The sequence below is a fragment of the Camelina sativa genome, chromosome 15 (genome assembly GCF_000633955.1).
Source record: "Camelina sativa cultivar DH55 chromosome 15, Cs, whole genome shotgun sequence".
NCBI classification, from domain to species: domain Eukaryota; kingdom Viridiplantae; phylum Streptophyta; class Magnoliopsida; order Brassicales; family Brassicaceae; genus Camelina; species Camelina sativa.
The window spans coordinates 29,645,385-29,667,918 of record NC_025699.1 but is presented as its reverse complement, the minus strand read 5'-3'; the positions used below and the strand labels follow the sequence as shown (position 1 = coordinate 29,667,918).

Here is a 22,534-nt window from a genome sequence, read left to right as displayed (position 1 = left end):
TAAAGGGGTTAAACGTTCAAAAACTGGATTTTGGAGCCTAAAATATTAGTCAAGAAAATAGGATAGTTTGATGAAATTCCACATTTGGCACAGACAGTACTAGCAATTCATATGACAAAACTGTGACGGGTAACCCCGATTTGAATAGGCATGTTACCAATGGTTTGGCTCAAGAACTAGATTCAATCTTTAGCCACAAGTTTCACATACTTCCCGTCAACCGTGAATCTAGAGCTCGAGTTCACCTGTAAGATTGTGGAAAAACAAAAAAGACTTTATTCAGAAGAACTTTCAAAAGACAGGGAACAGATTCGTTGTGTATTATGCAGCCGAGATTTTCCTGACCTTTAGCTCTAGCTCTGCCTTGAGATCAGACTTGTTTATGCTTGAATCCACCAGAGATTTTAGAACGAGCTTTTTCAGTTTCTTCATCTTCAAAGTTTTATCATCGTTCTGTATCAATACAAATTCAACAATGTGTTACTGCATTAGTAATAAATGGAAACTGCAAGCTGCAAAAAAAAAAAGGTTAAAATCGAAACCGAAACTGAGAGAGAGTTGATAGATACGTACAGACTTCAACGCCGATGTGATCAACTTCTTCCAATTGATTTTCTTCTCATGGTCCTGTTTCTTCGCTTTCTTTAGTTCACCTTCTTCGGCTTGAACTACCTCACCTTTACTTGTTTCATCCAAAGTCTCTAGCTTTCTCTTTTTCTCAGCATGCGAGTCTCCATTTGCAACACCAGTGGAGACAGGTACATCCACTTGCTTCTGTCCGGAATCACCATTAGAAGCATTTTCGCTTCCATCCTTCTTATCCACCGTGGATTGTTCAGATTGTTGTTGTTGTTGTCTAGCATGGAAGGCTTTTGCTTTTCCTCGGTGCTTCTTCCCATCCGCATGGGCAAGCAATGTCTGCTGGCTAGTAGCTTTTGTGTAACATATACTGCAACCAAATACATAAATTACTCATGTCCTCACAAAATCTCATCAGGAGTCAAACAACACACACAAACAACAATACACTCCAAAAACAAAGTCCACATTATCTCTATCGTTCCAAAGATACATCAATACAACCAGCCAGTGTAGACAAACCCTTAATACATTAAAACTGCATCCATGTCTAAAGCGGAAAAGAGAAGGTAAAGTCCAAAGATGTAAATATATATACCTACAAAACCACGGATAACGGTTCGATAAGCCGACATTAATATCAAAGTCAGGCTGTTGCTTGGAGCTGTCCTTTGGCTTTGCAGGTGTGCCATTAGATGACTTTGACTGCCCTTTTGGACCATACTTCTCCTAAACACAGAAACAAAGCTTCAGTCTTTTTAAATCTAGAAAACTAAAATTCAAATCCATAGACAATGATAAATCACTTACAGCTTCAGTAATGCATTGGTTATGTCCTTGTACACTATCTTTCCCAAACATTTCTCCACAATCGATGCACGATAACTATTCTCATAAGCACCACAAACGAAAGAGACTTAGCAGAAACAATCATCATCATACAGTTTCGATTTCACCAGAAGAAGAACAACAAAAGAATCTTTACCTTTGTGGCACTGCACATCCTGAAGTGAGTCGGGAGCTTTGGCTTCTTCAGATTCTCTCCACAGTCCTCGCATTGAAACCAAACCATTGTTTTCCTCTTCCGGTGATCGAATTTGAGATTTGTGCGAAAAATTTTAAAGCAGAGAGATCAAATTTTGGGTATAAAGATTAGTTACCCCCAGCTAGGGTTTTAGAACGGCTTACAACAATGAAGACTTTGTTTATTAAAAGTGTCAGACAACGCGCTGTTTTTGAATACTAAAAACGACATGGTTTCTTAGTTTTCTTTTGTGAAACGACAAGCGCGCGATGAGGGGGACATTAATTTTGTGGTCTAGATATACAAACCGAACCAAAGCGAGTCAATCAGTCAGAATTCAGTTACAAAATTGCATATTCCAAAAAAAATCAAATAATTTATACAGACAGGTGTAACTGTATTTAGTAAGTTTAAGGAAGTCAATTATTTATTCAACTTTATAGTTATTTTCATCCAGAAAAAAAAAACGAAACCCAAAAAAACTCTAATTTTAATTTGGTTATTATATATTCACAGAACTCGAAAACCGGAAACTAGTTTTTCTGGCTTCATGATAGATTTCATAAAGACACCAGATGAATTAATAGCCTAACCGTAGATTAAAAGTCTACTTTAAAAGAAAGCTTCACCAATTGATCTTAGCTACCTCTGATGCCAAGCATGTTCGCCATCACCAAAATATTGCCCTCCCATGCCCATATGGTTAGGTGGTGGCAACATCGATCCCTGGTTCATCATCATACCCGAACCAAACATACAATAGTTTGGTTGACCAGCAGCTACCATTTGATTACCAGGCAGTGCACCATACATCGGGTCAAAATCAGCAAGCTGACAGTGTCCGTAAAAGGGTATGTTCTGTCTGTACATAGCCTGTTGCTGGTGCATATTCTCGAGTGCATACCGGTGAGGCAGTTCACGCCCCGGGAACGTCACTTCACTCTGATTAGCCATCTGAGTTAGATCAATCTTCACCGGCTGATTAGCCATCTGAGTTAGATCAATCTTCACCGGTTCAACCATATCTTGCACCTTTCCAGCCCCAGACGGCTTCTTTGATGCTAGGTTACATACCACTATGCGGTTGTACAACCTCTTCTCTGGATTTCTCAATGCCTCTCTTGCTCCCTTCCGTGTCTTGAACAACACAAACCCGTAACCTTTACATCTTCCAGTGTCCTTGTCCATGATCACCGTGCACTCCTCTATCTCCCCATAGGACTCAAAAGCGGCCTTGAGGTTCTCGTGCGTTGTGTCCCATCCAAAGCCACGCACAAATATATTGCGCTGAGCGATGTCACGTTCCGCCGACTCAATGATGGCAGAGAACAATCGAGAGCCCTTCTCGGCAGTCTTGTATACGAGGTTGACAAGCTCTTCCTTCGAGTAAGATACCAACAGCTGCTTAATGTCTTCCTTGTCATACTCGAAATCAGAGTCTGACTTAGTCTCCTGATTTCCCTTCCTCTCACTGTCTTGCTTCTTGGCTTTCTTTCTTTCACTCTTTTCCTCACCCCCTCCTTTCGCTTCTTCGGCCTGAACTACCTCCCTGTTCTCTGTTTCATCGAAAGTCTCTAGCTTTCTCTTTTTGTCAGCCTGTGAATATCCATTAGTAACACCTGAGGAGACAGGCAAATATACTTTATTCTGTTCGAAATCACCATTAGAAGCATTTTCAATTGTATCCTTCTTATCCACCGTGGGTGTTTTTAATTGTTGTTGTTGTTGTTCAGCAAGAAACCATTCAACATTCGCTCGGTGTTTCTTTCCATTGGCATGAGATAACAAAGTCTGCTGGCTGAAAGCCTTTGTGTTACACAACCTGGAACCAATAAGACATATTCAAAGCATTAACTCTTCCCGAGAAAACTGATAAGAACGAACACAAAAATCATCTCTATTTATATTACAGTACATAATCAAAGATAAATCCATGCAACCATAACAATGATGCAAAACTGACCATATACACGACTCCACTCAATAGCTGATGCACATCCTACTTAGAATTATCCTAGTCACAACTAACTTACTCAGGATTCAGGTGGCAATGGCATCATTGGCATGTAGATTTGGTGAGCACTCTTACTAAGGACACGGATAAACAAGGCATTTGCAAATGCCAATTCATTTTACACCAAGTTTCAGTAAGTCTTTGACCAATCCAAAGACAGAAAGAAAAGGTTCTTCTAAAATGACATTATTATACTCCTAAAAATTGTAGAAACGCCTCAACTATTTCATAATTAACATATCCAGTAATCTCACATCATCAAAAGTGCACTCATTTTTCTAACGTGATATAGAAAATGGCAGTGGAAAAGGTGAAAGATGTGAAGAGATTACCTACAAACCCATGGAGGACGATTGGATAACCCGACATTTATATCAACTTCGATCTGTTGATTTGAGTTGTCCTTCTTATCCATCGTGGAATGTTGTTTTGATTGTCGTTGCTGTTGTTCAGCATCAAACCGTTTGACCTTCGCTTGGTGTTTCTTCCCATTGGCATGGGACAACAAAGTCTGCTGGCTGGTAGCGTTTATGTTACACAAGCTGGAACGAAATAGATAAAAATATTTAATGCATGTTCTCATAAATTTAAAATCTCACCACAAGAGAGCACACAAAGACCAGTACATTATAAAAGTCTCCACCAGCAAATCTCATAGATTGATTTTATTGTAGTCGTAAACAATGTAGTCCAACCTCAGACTATCATAGAAATACAGAAAATGGAAGAAAAGGTGAAAGATGTGATTACCTACAGAACCATGGATAGTGGTTTGATAAACCAACATAGATATCTAAGTCGGGCTGTTGTTTTAAGTTGTCCTTATCATCTGTTGGTTGTTCAGCAACCTCTTTTTCTTTCTCTCGGTGTCTCTTTCCACAGACATGAGCAAAATAATCCTGCTCGCAAGTCATATTTGCATCACATAAGCTGCAAACAGATAACATTCCAGTCATGTTCCTCATACAACCTCACCACAAGAAAATACTCACAAACAAACACTACGTTATGGAGCAAAGTCTCAATTAGTTTTATCAAAACCTAAAACAATGTTAGTCAAACCTCGAATTTAGATTAAACTTGATTAAAGATGTGAGAGTACCTACAAAACCAAGAAGGACTCTCGTATAACTCGCCATTTATATCGAAACCGAGATGATTTCGTTTCGAATTCCCGAAATTATATATCCCCTTTGAAGCATATTTCTCCTAAATACAGAAAAAAAAAAAAAAAGAAAAAACACGAAATAAATCTTCAATCTCTTCAAGAAAATACATACCTAAACCTAAAAGGCCAAAAAAAATTCCATAGAAGGCAGAACCATTTAGGGATTATAGCATCATCAAATAGAAACAGGACGAGAAGATTGATAGAGATTTGATTGGCCAATACTTACCGCTTCGGTGATGCACTGATTATGAAAGTGAACGCTATCTTGCGCAAACATGTTTCCACAGTCAAGGCAAGATAACTGATCACCACAACGATTTCGAAGATATCATCAGGATTCAAGAGAGAGAGATTAAAGAGAAGAATCATCAGAGAAGTTTCAAATGTTAGAGTGTACCTTGGTGGCACTGCACATACTGAAGTGTCCCGGGAGCCTTGCCTTCTTCAGACTCTCGCCACAATCTTCGCACTGAAACCACACCATTGGGGGAATTTGGGATCGATCGATTAGAATTGGGGAAAATATTCAATTGTCCCTGTAAATTTGAATTGAAACCCTTCTTTTTGCCAGAGGGATTGATGAATTTATTTTCTAACTACGTGTTGTTTCCCATCACTCGAAATTCGAAAACGACATGGTTTGTTACTTTATAGCGACAAAACGGCGTCGTTTGTGCTTCTGAATTTTTGTTTTGTTAAATACTTAAATGAGATAACACTTCAGACAAGAATATAAAAATCCTCGAGCAATCATTTGAAGTTGGATTTCGAATCACATACGAAGAGTGTGTAATGTGTTTGAACAATTGCATCAAATTTATACCAAAAGAGTATTAAATAGAAATAGAAATAGAACAGTAGACGGAGTAAAAATCAAAGAAACCTAAATAACTACAAGTGTACACACAATAGTACGTTATTGCTGTGAAGGATCGATCCACTAAAACTAACAATATGCACTACAAAATTTGTTAAGAGTAGAATGAAGTGTTTGTATATGGTATAAATAATATGAGGAATATGGACGAAATTTATAAACTAAAGTAGTAAAAACTGCTAAGATAATAGTAAATAAATATGGACTTGGGTGTCACAAAGTTCTCAGGGGTTTAAAGATTTATTGGATCATGCAGGAAAATTGAGTGACGAGGGAAATCGATTAGATAAGTCATAGAACTCGAATCACATATATATAGAATTATCTATCAAAGGATTAATTACCTATGTACATGTACTCAAGTTTTACAGGCAATCACACAGTAACATACACTTGAGTAATATTCGATTAACATTCACAAAACTAAGCTCATCTATATAAGACAGTTTAGGAAATAAAACTTTTAAATACTTTTGTGGGTTTATCAAACTTTTACAGTATATGGTAGTATGTTACTAAAGTGGCTAAACTAAGCAACAAGCAATACGAACCTATAGTTTTTGAAATGTTTGTTTTTTTATGAAAATGCCAAACTATGTACTTACATATACTTGCGTCTGCCATAAATCTGATTAGATGAAAAAATAAAAGAAGACAACCATAACAATTATTATTGCTCTGCATTTTGACGGCTACAATGTTTACAGTAACACAACTTTTGCCAAAACTTGTTTTTTAAGTAAAATCATCGATCATCTTCTTCATTTTTTTTTTTTTTTTTTAAATTGTTAACTTGTCTTGTGGTTTGAACTTTGAAATAAACACACCAATTACATCACCTGTGATTAGCTTAGTCTATACGTTACAAGGATGTTTATCAAAGACTAATGATCTAACATAGAGAATGAGAAACCAAAAAGAGATACATATCAAACATAGGTCATTCGAGTAATGTAAAAATCACACTAAAGAGAATAATTAAGTCACTGGTTTAAAGCAATATAAAACCTTCCCTTCGGAAACAACCTATACATTGAGCGTAAGAGAGGACAGACGCCGATTCATAAGTCTTAAACGGATGGTATGTTTGAGAAGGAGAAACCTTTATATCCTTTGTATGCGTAATATGCAATCCGTGTATAGTAAAACCCCGGGATAAACAGAAGACATCCGAGTACAATGAAGAAAATCCCTGTTTCAACACCAAAAAAAGGAGTGAGTTTTCACTTTTCAGTAATCATTAGTTTGAATAGTTTTCTCGAAATACAAATTTGAAAGGCTGTGCCCTGTTTTACGTTCTAAACCCCACTTTTGGTGTAGATTACTTCTCCAGTATTTGGTTTAAAAAGAGGGAAGTGAGAAAGAACCCCAAGGACAATTTACATAGAAGCGATCAGTTGTGGAAGTGACAATGAGAATGAGAAACAAGTAATTGTCTCCTCTAGCACTGGTAAAGAAAATATAACCTATTCTATTATACTAAGAATCTGATGCAGATGCTTTTGTTTAACATAGCAGTGAGTAGATGTGTAAAATGAACAATTAAGAAGTTTCAGGCAACCAGAGAAGATCAGTAATTCCAGTATATATTGCAAAGATGAGATCAAAGCAACAAACTTAATCGATATCCACTAAAATCTGACTCTCTGAAACTAACTAAACCAATATGGAAATTATCAGAGAGGGCAACCAAATCTAATGCCTCTGGTGATTTGTTTGATCAAGAGAGAGAGAGAGAGAGAGAGAGATCCACATGTTTCACTAATTGATCCCTAGAAAACCTTACAAATAGAGACCAAAACCAAGTCCAACAACACTACGCAGTTTCCTAAAAAGTTCTCAAGCTAATCCCTAAATCTCCCCAAAATAGGTTTCATCACGAAACTAACAAGTCTACACACAAGTAAGCAGGTTATCACTAATTTCCTCAATCTAAGCTAATCAAGAACACAGTGAAGCGCAAAATTAGTAACAATTGATTAATCAAGGAACCGTACCGTGACCTCGATCACCACCAACTCGATTATAAACCATGAAGAAACCAGAGACAATTCCTAGGGTTCCGAACACGAGAAGAGCAACCGCGAGTGAGATCTCTTTCACCGGTGGTCGATTACTGACGGTGTACGAAGTCCCAATCATTAGGTCTTCGTCCGATATCGAGAACGCGTGGTCGACGTATGCCATCGAATAAGCCTCCGAGTCAATTTCGCCGGAATACGATTAGAACCAAAACGACGTCGATTTTTAAGATTTCTTTTTGGCCGCGAGAGAAGAAAGCTGTGAAGACGACGAAATCAAACTCTCTTTTTTTTGCTTCCTTTATGAATGAGTAATGAAGAAGAAGATGACGGAGATATAATTGTTTCATTAATCAAACCAACCAAGTCTTGCCGTTTTTGCTATTAGCATGAAAACTACGTGTCGTTTAGTTTTGTTATTAAAACGAAAGAACGGCAGAACGTCCGAAGTTATAACAAGAAATCCCTCGTTTGTCCAAAAAAAAAAAAAAAGAGAAGAAGATTAACATTGAAATCCAAGCGAGAGAGAAATCGAAATCGAAATCGCAAGCAAAGATGATGAGGAGATGTTAGGTTGACCCTAACTCAATTAACCAGAAAGGGGAGGAAGATAGAAGAAGAGAGAGAGAAGGGGGAAGAAGGGATTGGAGGCAGGAGATAGTTTGATAATAATTTCTTTGATAACGATACCCTAGTTGGGATCGAAGGTTTAATACACAAGGGTAATGTTCCTCTTACTTAAACGACAACACTTTGATAAATTAACTAAACTTCTTATTTCTTTCGAACCCTCTGCTTCACTCCAAGGTTTCTTCACACTTAGCCACTTTTCTCTTGAGACTTCTTTTCCCATTGTCTAGCCTTCCTCCCTTTTGTCCGCATCTTCTTCCTCNAGACCAAAACCAAGTCCAACAACACTACGCAGTTTCCTAAAAAGTTCTCAAGCTAATCCCTAAATCTCCCCAAAATAGGTTTCATCACGAAACTAACAAGTCTACACACAAGTAAGCAGGTTATCACTAATTTCCTCAATCTAAGCTAATCAAGAACACAGTGAAGCGCAAAATTAGTAACAATTGATTAATCAAGGAACCGTACCGTGACCTCGATCACCACCAACTCGATTATAAACCATGAAGAAACCAGAGACAATTCCTAGGGTTCCGAACACGAGAAGAGCAACCGCGAGTGAGATCTCTTTCACCGGTGGTCGATTACTGACGGTGTACGAAGTCCCAATCATTAGGTCTTCGTCCGATATCGAGAACGCGTGGTCGACGTATGCCATCGAATAAGCCTCCGAGTCAATTTCGCCGGAATACGATTAGAACCAAAACGACGTCGATTTTTAAGATTTCTTTTTGGCCGCGAGAGAAGAAAGCTGTGAAGACGACGAAATCAAACTCTCTTTTTTTTGCTTCCTTTATGAATGAGTAATGAAGAAGAAGATGACGGAGATATAATTGTTTCATTAATCAAACCAACCAAGTCTTGCCGTTTTTGCTATTAGCATGAAAACTACGTGTCGTTTAGTTTTGTTATTAAAACGAAAGAACGGCAGAACGTCCGAAGTTATAACAAGAAATCCCTCGTTTGTCCAAAAAAAAAAAAAAAGAGAAGAAGATTAACATTGAAATCCAAGCGAGAGAGAAATCGAAATCGAAATCGCAAGCAAAGATGATGAGGAGATGTTAGGTTGACCCTAACTCAATTAACCAGAAAGGGGAGGAAGATAGAAGAAGAGAGAGAGAAGGGGGAAGAAGGGATTGGAGGCAGGAGATAGTTTGATAATAATTTCTTTGATAACGATACCCTAGTTGGGATCGAAGGTTTAATACACAAGGGTAATGTTCCTCTTACTTAAACGACAACACTTTGATAAATTAACTAAACTTCTTATTTCTTTCGAACCCTCTGCTTCACTCCAAGGTTTCTTCACACTTAGCCACTTTTCTCTTGAGACTTCTTTTCCCATTGTCTAGCCTTCCTCCCTTTTGTCCGCATCTTCTTCCTCATAAACGCTACATGTACTCTCAACCTATCAATACTCCCCCGTAATAAACTGACTTTGTCCTCAAGGTCAAAGTCTGGAAATTGTTGCACCAAGTTTGATAAGGTTTCCCAAGTAGCTTCCAATGGAGGCAAGCCTTTCCACTTGACTAAGACCTCTGTCTCACCACCTTGACTTCTGCGGATATCCAGCAGTGTTTCAGGTTCAGTGTCCCACTCCAAATCGTGTGTGAGGATGGATGGTAATGCCTGAGGTGTAAACGAGTCTGGTACCGCAAACTTAAGTTGAGAAGCGTGAAAAACTGGGTGAATGTTGCTGTGCTTGGGTAACTCCAGCTTATAGGCTATCCTTCCCACTCGCTGTATCACTTTATAAGGACCAAAATACCTTTGTGCCAACTTCTCATTTCTTCTATTCACCACTGAGCGTTGACGATAAGGCCTCAAGTTCAAGTAGACCCAGTGATTCACTGCAAACTCCACATTTCTACGATGCTTATTAGCTTCCTTCTGCATTCTGTATTGAGCTAGCTCCATGTTCTCTCTCAGCTCTACCAACAAACTGTCTCTGTCCATTAGCAACTCTTCCAGATTAGCATTCGGAGTTGGCGTGTCGCCATACCTGAGTATTTTGGGTGGATCACGGCCATAAACAGCAAAAAAGGGTGTGGTTTTCGTAGTGGAGTGGTAAGAGGTGTTGTACCAATACTCAGCCCAGGGAAGCCACTGAGCCCAGGTCGATGGTTTTCGACTAGAGAAGCAGCGCAGATAAGTCTCTAGACTACGGTTTACCACCTCTGTCTGACCATCGGTCTGTGGGTGATAGGCAGTGCTGTGATGCAGTTTGGTTCCTTGTAAATGGAAGAGTTCGGACCAAAATTTGCTGAGAAACACGCGGTCACGATCCGATACAATACTCTCCGGGAACCCATGTAGCTTCACTACCTCCCGTATGAATGCCTCTGCCACCGTTTTCGCCGTGTATGGATGTTTTAACCCTATGAAATGGCTATATTTGCTTAAACGGTCAACCACCACTAACACCGAATTGAACCCCTTTGACTTTGGCAGTCCCTCGACGAAATCCATACTGATGTCAGTCCACACGCGTTGAGGCACATGTAGTGGAGAGAGCAGACCTGCAGGAGACAGGGTAGAGTATTTGTTTTCCTGACAAGTCTGGCACTTTGTGATATACGTTACCACATCCTTTCGCATGCCTCGCCATGTTACCTCTTGAGTTAGTCTTTTGAAAGTCTTGAGAGCCCCTTCATGTCCTCCGATAACACTTGTATGGAACTGCTCAAGTAGATGTGGGATGAATGGCGAAGTAGCAGGCAACACCAATCTCCCCTGTTTGTATAATAACCCTTTTTCCAGCTGATATAACGGATGAGACTGCCCGTTCTCCAGACTGGATATGATCGAGCTCAGCTCTGTATCGGTTCTCACTTGCTCCTTCAGAACCTCTTTATCCAAATTGAGAGGTGCAACCAAGGTCAGCTGCATCAGTTCCTGCTCTGGAGGTCGTCTCGAGAGTGCATCCGCCACCTTATTTTCTGTACCAGGCTTGTACTCAATTCTGTAGTTCAGACCAATCAGCTTAGAAGCCCAACGCTGTTGCACTGTAGATACTGATTTCTGCTCCAACAGGTGCTTGAGACTACGCTGGTCTGTCTTGATCACGAACTCCCTACCCGTCAAGTAATGCTTCCAACGAGTTACCGCTTGAACAATTGCTAGGAGTTCACGCTCATAGACTGATTTAGTTCTTCCTGATGGGGAGAAAGCTTGACTAAGGAAAGCAATCGGGCGTTTATTTTGAGATAAGACCGCACCAACTCCTAAACCTGAGGCATCAGTTTCCACCTGGAATTCTTGAGTAAAATCAGGTAATGCTAGCATAGGGAGACTGGTGACTGCTTGTTTCAACGCTTGAAAGGCAGTTGCAGCTTCAGCAGACCATATGAACCCGTCTTTTTTAAGCAACACCGTTAATGGATGAGCGATCATACCATAATTACTAACAAAACGCCTATAATATCCGGTCAGGCCTAGAAATCCCCTTAACTCTGTGACAGTCTTCAGAGTAGGCCAACCGAGCATAGCTTCTAACTTCTCAGGGTCCGCAGCCACACCCTCTGCTGAGATAATGTGCCCCAAGTAAGCAATCTCGCTGTTGCCAAATGAGCATTTCTTGGCGTTAGCATAGAATTTGTGTTGTGCCATAAGCTTCAACACCGTCTCCAGATGTTTAAGGTGTTCCTCCAAGTTCGGGCTGTATATTAAGATGTCATCGAAGAATACAAGCACAAACCGCCGCAAGTAGGGACGAAATAGATCATTCATTATGCTTTGAAAAGTTGAAGGTCCATTCGTCAAGCCATAGGGCATGACCATGAATTCATAATGTCCCTGATGTGTGCGAAAAGCCGTCTTTTCTATGTCTGACTTCTTCATTCTGATTTGGTGGTAACCAGATTTCAGATCCAACTTAGAAAAAATTGATGCTCCCTGCAACTCATCCAGAAGCTCCTCAATCACCGGTATAGGATAACGGTCAGGTATGGTAGCTTTGTTCAATGCTCGATAATCCACGCAGAAACGCCACCCTCTATCGCGTTTCTTTACCAACAACACCGGGCTCGAAAACGGGCTTATGCTTGGCCTAATGATTTGAGCCGCAAGCATTTCCCTCACCAATTTCTCAATTTCATTTTTCTGATCAAATGAATACCGATAAGGTCTCATGTTGATAGGGGAAGTGCCTTCTTTCAAAATAATGGCGTGCTCTCTATTCCTGGAAGGGGGTAGCTTCGTTGGCATAGCAAACACGTTCCCAAAACGATTTAACAGGTTCTCCACCGCTTCAATCTTCTCTGTTTTTCTGGAAGTAACTCTCTGATTTTAGAACAATGTGGTTAGTTCCAGTAGAAAAGCCTCTCCTTGACGCCTGATAATTCGTTCCATGGAGTGCAACGACACCTGAGCTTTACTGAGGGAAGGGTCACCCCTTATAGTAACCCACTGCACTCCTATTTTCCAACTCAGTGTGCGATTTAGCCAGTTGATCCTCGTATCACCCAATGTGACCAGCCAAGCGTAACCAAGTATCACATCAGTTGTGCCCAAGTCAAAGACACGAAACTCTTGCACAATGTCCACCCCTTGAACCTCGAGCAACTGACCAGTACACTTCCCTTTTCCTTCCAAAATCCTTCCTCCAGCTACTCTAACGCCAAACCCTTTACTACCCGAGAGAGGTATTTGTAACTCCCTCACCAATCTGTCAGATATAAAATTACTCGTTGCCCCTGAGTCAATAAGGACTTCCACTGCTTTACCGCACATCTTGCCCATAAGTCTCATTGATTGTTCATCCGTAAACCCAGACATAGCACCCATTGTGACCACCTCTTGTTCCTCTTCTTCAACCACTACTTCCTTAGCTTCATAGAACTCCTGTTCATCCTCCTCTTCCAGCGCTAAGCATTTAAGTTTTTGCTGCTTACAACGGTGACCTAGGAACCACTTATCACCGCAGTTCCTGCAAGGGTTACTGTTTCTAGAGTCAGCTCCTATGAACACCTTCTTCGTCTCCTTGTTAAAGTCATGAACTTTCTTGGTGTCACGAACCTGCGAGTACCCTTGACTATTGTGGCCACCAGAGAAGTTACGCTGAGCCATTCATGCTTGATAGCTTGCTTTTTTCATTCTCTTGAGACTCAACCAACTTCGCACTATCTACCAACTCAGTCATGTCCAGAGGTTTAAGCAATACCACTTGGTTCCTGATACTCCGCTTGAGCCCTTTGAGAAAAGCAGACTCGAATACATCATCAGGAACATGCGGTAACTCCACAGCTAGCTCTTCGAAACGCTCACGATACTCATCAACACTCCCCTGCTGCATTATGGAAAGCAGGTGATCCAAGGTGGACTGGCCTCTCCCAGTACCAAATCTACTCTTGAACCTATCACAAAAATCCTTCCAACAACGAATACGCAACCTACCATGAACCCATCTCCACCAGGTGATTGCACAACCGGTCAAGTGATCCACGGTTTGGTCAATCCACTCCGACTCAGGTGTGTTGTTACACACAAAACATTTCTCCACGCGAAACAACCAATCATCCGGGTTAAGCCCTTCATAGTAAGGCAACTCCAAAAGGCGGCTACTTTCTGAAGAATACCTGGAGTACGACGCTTGCTGAACCGGAGGCGGTGTGTTGTAGTGAAGCTCCGTTGGACGCAGCTGAGACTCACGCGGCGGTAAGGGTAAGATCCCCACGCGCTGAACACTAGCCGAAGCCACCGCTGGTGATACCGTGACCTGAGGCTGTGACATCGTGACCTGAGGCTGCTCCTCCGTGGCTGGACTCGAAGCTCCAGGCATTTGCGACTCAGATATGACCCCGTAAGTTTGGTTTCGAAGGATCTTCTCCACCATTATCTTGAGGTAGTCAAGAACTTTGTCATGCTCAGCAAGGCGTTCCTCGACCGAACGCGGTTGAACCGTTGTTGAGTCCGAAACGGCGGAGTCGATTTCCGAATCGATAGCTTGTTTTTGTGCAGCCATCGATTTCTTTGTTTCACTCAAACAATGAAGGCACCAAATGTTAGGTTGACCCTAACTCAAGTAACCAGAAAGGGGAGAAAGATAGAAGAAGAGAGAGAGAAGGGGGAAGAAGGGATTGGAGGCAAGAGATAGTTTGATAATAATTTCTTTGATAACGATACCCTAGTTGGGATCGAAGGTTTAATATACAAGGGTAATGTTCCTCTTACTTAAACGACAACACTTTGATAAATTAACTAAACTTCTTATTTCTTTCGAACCCTCTGCTTCACTCCAAGGTTTCTTCACACTTAGCCACTTTTCTCTTGAGACTTCTTTTCCCATTGTCTAGCCTTCCTCCCTTTTGTCCGCATCTTCTTCCTCATAAACGCTATAGGTACTCTCAACCTATCAGGAGATTGAGCTTGATTGCAAAGGTAATACTTTACATTTCTGATTTCTCTGTTTGGCTTCTTGGTTTTGAGTTGATTGAACATATATTTTCTGTGAAATCATTCTCTTGGGTTTATTTTCCTTTGAATGTAGGTTTTGGTAGCTGTACCACTGGGACTTGTTACTGGATATCGAATCGGTATGTGGTTTGGTTGTGGTGATGATTTTATTATATATGTTTCAATTTTTTCCTTTGTCTAACTTGATTTTTTTGTTTGTTTGCTCACAGCTTATGCGATTAGTGATGATGGTTTACAAGAGCTTATACGATACGAAAAGGTAACAAGTTTTAGAATCAGTTTTTGATGTTTTTTTTTTTTGCATATAGTTTCGTTTTTAATATGTTTTTCCTCCTTCATATTGGCAGTCCATTATCTCTCATCGGGAAGAGGCCTTGGAAAGCATTAGGAAACTTCAGGAGAAGTTGAATGAGTTGGAGGAATTGAAACAACAACAATCTCAAGGAAGCGAATGAAATCGGCCTCTAAGTCATCGTTGAGAAATCTGTAGTAGGAAAACTTTTTTGGGATTTGTAATAAACCAAGGAAAAAATCCCATTACTCTAATTTTGTTTTAGATGAATCTTTAAGATTGGAATCCGATGTCTTATGTCTTGCTTGAATCTTTAAGATTGTAATGCATAAGATTCTTATCTTTAAAATCCCACTTATCTCTGTGTTCTGAATATTCATCAGCGGTTATTCATTTATTGTGTGTTGGTTGATGATTGACTTTTCTCATGCTAGCTGGGTCATATACTCATATGCTTTGGTGGTTGATGCATTGCCACATCTCTCAGTGCTGGGTTTCACGAACTTGTTCATCCATTACAAGTCGTATCTTCACCGTAATGTAGAGCCAGATAATGTTCGTATTTGTGAAAGCGGGCAAATCAGGTCGTATTTTTTCATAAATACTCAGTTGGGATTTTTTTTTATCAAAGTCTATAAGATAATAAGGAGTCTGTATGTTGTAAGCTAACATTAATGAAAGAGGAAGACAATAATAATGATCAAACAACTAACAAGTTGGTTTAAGGGAAAAACAAAAAAATCCATGGGAAAAAAAAATTGGCAAATTTAATTTATACGACCACCGAGTAAAGAGAGCCACAGCTTCGACAAGGATCTGAATCGGGCGACAGATTTCACCGGAAGTCTGCAGAGGATCTCCACCATGACTTTAAGAGGAAGGGTTTTTGTGTAGTTCTCGGGGTGGTCTAGGTTACTTGAAGGAGACCGAGACGGTTGTGAATCTTCCTCCATGACGTAAAGTTATCGTGTGATCGAGGCTTAGCAATATAGAACCAACCATAAATTATATATATATACATAACACAATCACTTTTTTATTTAATTTCCAGAAAGAAGCCAAGAAAAATTACCTTTTTCTATGATAAAAAGGAAAACAAAATAAGAAAGTTTACTTTGACAACAAAGATTAGGAAAGTTTCACTGTAATTTCCTTTTGTCGAGGCCAACATTTTTCCATATTTTTTTAATTGGTATATAAAATCCAGATTTTTTTAGAAAAACATATATTTTTTACAAATTATTCCAAATTTAAGATAATTATAAAACAGTGTTTAACTTTATCGTATAGTGATCGAAGTTTTGTAATATCTCTCGAAAATGTTATTGGGAGATTCGCTTCCACTCTTCTCGATATATAGAGTCAAGCCATATTTTGTATGTCACAACTCACAAGGATCAGTTGGGGTTGGCAGCCTTTAGCAAGCATCTTAACAAATATATTTCCCCAAAGCAATTTAGAAGAATATTGTATTTGATCCTATCAAGGTTTAATCTCATCTCCTTGAATCTCACGTAGGCTTTAATTATCAGCATTACCATTCTTCGAAACAATGTCCTGTTAACAATGTACGAAACAATGTTCCGTTAATATATTCAACATTGTTATCAGTGCCGTGCTTACTTAATAAAAAATGGGGCAATAGCCCTAGGCCACATCTTCGATCATATTTTTTTAGGCCACATTTGACAAATATTTTTTATAAATTTATTCAGTTAATTTCAATGTTTAAGTGTTTTTAACTACAAATTTGAACTTTATCATCATTATCATTAATCTTTTTGTTATCATCTTTTATAATTCTTAGTATTTGATTCAAAAACTCTATAAATTTTTATTTTAACACAAATTTTAGATGATATATTGTTAGTTAAGTTTTCTAAAATTTTACATTACAAAATTTTGCCCCAAACCTCTAGAATCATTGGCACAGCAGTGATTGTTATACATAATATCTTAAATTAATCAATATTAATAGTAAATGCAAACGAAGAACTTGTGTTTGAATCATTTACTTGCAGGTGATCAAGAAATAAAATTTTGACTAGATATTCATATTACTAGTAAATAAAGTCACAGTAAAATTGCGTTCGAGTGTGTGACGAGTGACGACAACAATACCGTGCCTTGGGACCTATTGACGAAAACTACTAAAACAGTATCCACATAATTAGCTAAGCATTTTATTCGAACAAATATAGAACCGGAATGGATGGTTTTATTAATAAAGACTTTTTAACTGTCACTCTATTGACGTCAAAAACAAAAACCATTGTTCACTTTGTATAATTTTTATTTAAAAACTAATCAATTTGACTTGAACAATTGCTTTTTGAATATTCAAGGGGAGTTGGCATTCGAAAGCTTAACCGGACCGTTTGTTTTCTTTATCTTAGTTTACTAAAATCAAGCATATTTTGAGAGGGTGATAGAAGCAGTGAAAATGCATAATAATAAGTAACTTAACCATGGTTGTTGTGAGACTTAACCATGGTTTGTTGTGAGACTCAACTATGGTTAGTTTAGGTTATTTCTTGAGTCTATGGCTATATATAAGGTCGGAGAGAGTAAGAGAGAGGTATCGAGTATTTGGTAAGGTCTTTTAGGGGGAGTGGGAGGAGCTCCATTAATAAAATCCTCAGTTCTTTTTGTAATTCCAGTTCTATAAATCTATCAAGTATATTTCTATAAGCAAATCGTATCAAATTGGTATCAGAGCAGTTCGATCATGGAAGACTGTGATGGGTTAGTGGAGGTTCCGATCTTCAGTGGCGAGAATCTACAGCAGTGGATTTCATGGATTGAGAAGTATTTCTCTGATAAAGATTTTACTGAATATGAGAAGCTGCCTTTCGCATATGGTTTCATTGAAGGGGAAGCTTTGGCATGGGTAGATCGTGAAATTCACTTATTCCATTTACTGGTTGGAGTGAGTTCAGGAGCAGTTTGCTATGGCGATTCTGTAGAGGATATTGGAGTAGAGATGATATGAAGAAGCCAACAGCAGAAATGGTGTTATGTCAGAAAGTAGCGGAAGAAGGAGAAGAAGGTATGTTTGTATCGTTAGATAAGCTCTTCCAAGAACAAACAGATGTGAAAGAAAAGCCCGATGTTGAGAAGAGTGAACCTGTCCACCAAGTGTTCGATCAAATGCCTATGGAAAGAAAAGTGAAGACAAAGAAGAAAAAGAAGAAGAGATGGAAAACGCTTTCAAAGATTGATGGGTCTGAAAGCAAACTCAAAAGAGATACAGGCTTTGTGGAGCTATTGACAAAGAGAAAAGAAGAACATATGAACTTCAATTTGCCGCAGGTGTTAGAGGAACATCGAAACCATAGGGAACAAGCAGCTAAGCCAAATCATGCCTACCAGGTGTTCGAGGAATTGTCTCAAACAGGGAATAAGGTTACGACGAAGAGAAAGCAGAAGTTCACAAAGGCTAAGGGGTTTAAATACAAAGCTGGAATAGTGAAATTGGGGATCTCTCGAATCCAGATGAAGAACATACATGACAGACCAGACACAACTATATTGGTCTACGCTGGAGAAAACTGTCATTTGTTGTCCGCCAGCCAAGTAATTGACAAAAGGTTGAGGGGAGATAATAGAGTCAAGAGAAAGAAAAAGAAAAAGCGATGTAAGAATCATTCAAATAACTATAACCCATATGGAGTGGTAGAGGGATGTGTGAAAAATGGAAGAGTGATGATGAAAATTGTTGCAAGATGGTGGAACTGTGGTCTGTTGAAAGATTTGGTTGAGATGCGGAACAAGAAGACATGTTTCAAGATGAAGATGCACCACCAAACGTTCAACAAAAGGTTGTTGTGGCTGTTACAACAGAAGAAAAACATGATGAAGATGGAGTATGTGAGCAAGGGTATCAAGCAGAAACGCAACCAGCATGAGAAGAAGAATAAAGAGAGGTTCTCTAGAAATCATATTGCCTTTACACTTAACTTTATACTCGATCTCAAGTGTTCTGGAAAACACTTTAAAAAATGGTGCAAGAAGAAGCAGGAGTACCACACTACCTACCAAATGTTTCGGAAAAAGTCTTGGCAAGGAGAACATGCGGAGGTCGAGAGGAAGATAGACTGTACCAAGCCACATAGGGTCAAGTACAAGACGGTGCAGCTGGACTGGAAAAAGCGGGTTTGGTTTCAAGGGTTGAACATGTTCATAGGCAAAAGAATGGGGACAGTTAGAGGATCGCAGAGGCTTTACATGAGGGACATGACCGTTGGTGGAATGACTAACATAAGATGGTTGATAAGCTGGGTTGTGGCGTATTTAAAAGAGCATAACAAACAAATGCATCAAGTGATCTTGGACGTGCTGAAAGTGGAAGTTAGAACAGCTAAAGAGATGATGAGTTGGACTAGCAGAAAGAGACGCAAATTTTGACATAAGCACAAGAAGAAGGTAATGCAGTTCTTAACCTTTCACACAAAGAGAGCTCTTGTTGAGCAGGTTTTCATAATGAAGAAGAGGACAAGGCAGAAGCTTGGCAGAAAATTTATGAAGCTTAACAATAGCTTCCAAGCATTGATCTATGTAAAGCTACTATGGCGATTCATCACAGCTAAAAGGAAGCAGTCATTGACAAGCGGAATGAGAGCTAAGTTTAGAAAGAAGCACCATGAAAGAGAGACCTATGTGATATATAAAGAAATGCAAGATGAGGGGTTTTATAAGATGGAGAATGGCATGCACCCTAACTGTCATGTGATCGGTAAGATGTGGCTGCTAAAAGTTACACCGAAGGTTCATTTCTTTCTTTGTCTTAAGAAGATTCCATGGGATAGAATTGCATTTGATGGTACCAAGATCAGACGGGTTAAATGTTGGAAGGGTGTTAAGAAAAAGATACAATGGTCAATGCTAGGTATTGAGAAACTAATTGAGGTGGCAGTGGTAACCTTAGTTGGAAGACATGGTGTTAGCTTGGGGATAGTTGCATTGGTTCTTACCGCAGATTTCATGCGCAAGTTAAATATGATGGGAGATCATTCTTCTCTTAATATTATTGCTGCAATGGAGGTCTCAACAAAACAGAAGCATACAGTCTCATTAGCCTTCACTACTGCTGATAAATTTCAAACAATGGTGAAAATCAGAGTGGCTGCTGTTAGTCGAGAAAGGGAAGTAAAGCTGATGGAGATGGTATTTCTGATTGTCTATCTAAACACGGTTGCTGAACAGGAACAAGAAAAGAATGGCATGGCTTGGGAAATTTGTTATCTTAAGCAAAAACTTTGGGAGATAGAGCAGGTGTTTCCACTGGATGAGGTCACGGCCAAACAGATAATCCTATTGCCTAGTTCAGTGTCCTCTTTGGCAAACAAAATAAGACATGGTGAAATTGAAGACATGTTGATGCAGCTAAAGGAAAATCTTCATGTCGGATCAGAACTGAATTTGGATTTGGAAGCTAGAGACAATCTTAAAACAGGGCATGAGGAGTTGTTGGTGAAGTGGGAAGTGTTGCCAGATGTTGACTGTCCTGGGAAGCTCAAAGAAGGGGTTGGCTAAACATGTTGCTTATTTCAACCTTGAGGACAAGGTTGTTTTCAAAGGCAGGGGTATTGATAGAAGCAGTGAAAATGCATAATAATAAGTAACTTAACCATGGTTTGTTGTGAGATTTAACCATGGTTTGTTGTGAGACTCAACCATGGTTAGTTTAGGTTATTTCTTGAGTCTATGGCTATATATAAGGTCGGAGAGAGTAAGAGAGAGGTATCGAGTATTTGGTAAGGTCTTTTAGGGGGAGTGGGAGGAGCTCCATTAATAAAATCCTCAGTTCCTTTTGTAATTCCAGTTCTATAAATCTATCAAGTATATTTCTATAAGCAAATCGTATCAGAGGGCTACCAAAAAATAAATTTTTCGGAATTGCGATCGAGTGCAGTGGTGGAGCTACGTTGCTGGGAGTTAAATTGCTTATTTACCATTTGTGATCTGTTTGTTCACATTTGCAGGAATGCGCAAGATTTTAGCACCCTTTCCTTTATGTACTTCATGTTGATATCATGCGTCTTTCTAAAGTGCATAAAAACTATGAAGATTATTTTGCCGATAAATTGGATAGTTTGTCTTCATGAGGATGACATATCACTTACACCTTTGATTCCAATTAGTTTATGGACTCAATATACAATGTTACTGAATTCGCAGAGAATGGGAAGTATAGATGAGCTTGATCCTGAAGTTTAGTCCATTTTGAGGTTGAGTGATTCGTATGGGGCGGAAAGTGAAGTTGACATTGTCTTGTTTGAAAAAGGTTGTGTCGCCATGCATGGCTAGTTATTTTTTGTTTCTCCCAGCCAGTGGATCCCTCCCACACCGGGTTAACTCCAGTTCACGAAGCGTGTACTGCATTTTTATGGTCATCTGGCTGCTGTTGATTCATCTCTGCACAGCCATAGACACTTGGAGTTGAGCCTCAGACCTCAATACTTTGGTCTTCGTTTACTGAGCGTTTTGTTTGGAACAGAATATTTGGCTCAGGATCTCTTGTTAGTGTGGGACGAGCAATATGTTTTCAGCAGATAATAGTACACGAACAGAATCTTTGTTAAAATACTTTGTTTTCGTTTGTTCTTTGGCACATAAAAAGGTTCAATTCATATAAAATTTATATAAAATTATATCAATTCAGAATTTGGAAAACAAGAATAACTTTGTCTCAATAAAATTCGTGAAAGTTCATGATACGATTCTCCATAAGGAAGTAAGTGAAGAAGAGGATGACGTGGACATAGATAAAGAGGAGAGCAAATACTTGGAACAAGAGAGAGGCTTGGCCGTTGCGGAATCAACTTAAAAGAATCATGAAGCTCTTCTTCTTCATTATGTTTAATCTGAGTTTGTAAATCCTTCTGCGATGTGCTGAGGTACCGAGTGATGTGCTCGGTGACTGATCAATGTTGATCAGTGCTTATTCAGATTGAGCTATATATTGTATTCATTCCGTTACCTCTTTCACAATCCATAAACTCTGGCATTCTCTGATTCCTTTCTAATTGGATATAGTTTGAGTTTACAAATACGATTGATCAAGGATCTATCAATGGTGCGGTGAAACTGGTTCGATTGAGATCGCGATGGCTACTTTTGATGATCCGACGTTGATAAACAGTGAGAGCTTCCAGAAGAAGGCGACGGAGTGTCAATTGAAGGTTCTTGGCGGCAAATACAATCGTCTAACTCAGGCGATGGTTGTACAGGACGACAAGTTGTTATCTCTAGAGGAGACAATGCGTACGGTGCTTTCAACCTTGGGGAAGCTGGAGAATCATCTCGAAAACAACATGAACAGCCGAAAACATCTCAGATCTCGCAGCAGGTATCGTATTCTTCTGAATCACCTCCGCGTTTGTCAGATGTTGGAAATTTGCCTTTGGAGAATCGATCAAGCTCACTTCGTCAGATCGAGATGCCAGTTTTTGATGGTACGAAACCGTATGAGTGGTTCTCTGAGGTCGAGCATTTTTCCGTGTTGGTGAA

General features: G+C 39.4%; 3 protein-coding genes and 1 long non-coding RNA gene across 5 annotated transcripts; 1 reads left to right on the top strand and 3 right to left on the bottom strand.

The window, feature by feature from the left end:
- Nucleotides 15-1,749, bottom strand: LOC104747872 (UBP1-associated proteins 1C-like). Its single transcript, XM_010469581.2, has 6 exons — nt 1,565-1,749; nt 1,390-1,464; nt 1,178-1,308; nt 574-949; nt 346-453; nt 15-245 (listed from the first exon to the last, which is right to left on the bottom strand). Exons 1-6 carry the CDS (start codon nt 1,649-1,651, stop codon nt 183-185), a joined length of 840 nt encoding a protein of 279 aa, XP_010467883.1. The 5' UTR covers nt 1,652-1,749; the 3' UTR covers nt 15-182.
- Nucleotides 2,013-5,344, bottom strand: LOC104747871 (UBP1-associated proteins 1C-like). The gene is made up of 6 exons (XM_010469580.2): nt 5,186-5,344; nt 5,015-5,089; nt 4,720-4,826; nt 4,368-4,547; nt 3,950-4,159; nt 2,013-3,425 (listed from the first exon to the last, which is right to left on the bottom strand). The coding sequence occupies exons 1-6, from the start codon at nt 5,270-5,272 to the stop codon at nt 2,246-2,248; spliced, it is 1,839 nt and encodes a 612-aa protein (XP_010467882.1). The 5' UTR covers nt 5,273-5,344; the 3' UTR covers nt 2,013-2,245.
- Nucleotides 6,484-9,502, bottom strand: LOC104747870 (transmembrane protein 230-like). 2 transcript variants are annotated; one of them, XM_010469579.2, is made up of 2 exons: nt 8,785-9,502; nt 6,484-6,857 (listed from the first exon to the last, which is right to left on the bottom strand). In XM_010469579.2, exons 1-2 carry the CDS (start codon nt 8,972-8,974, stop codon nt 6,736-6,738), a joined length of 312 nt encoding a protein of 103 aa, XP_010467881.1. In that variant the 5' UTR covers nt 8,975-9,502; the 3' UTR covers nt 6,484-6,735. The 2 variants fall into 2 exon arrangements, with proteins under 2 accessions (XP_010467881.1, XP_010467880.1); XM_010469578.2 differs by lacking the exon at nt 8,785-9,502 and adding an exon at nt 7,663-8,376.
- LOC104747868 lies at nt 14,589-15,321 on the top strand. The gene is made up of 4 exons (XR_761262.2): nt 14,589-14,694; nt 14,804-14,849; nt 14,940-14,989; nt 15,078-15,321. It is a non-coding gene; the product is annotated as an uncharacterized LOC104747868 (long non-coding RNA).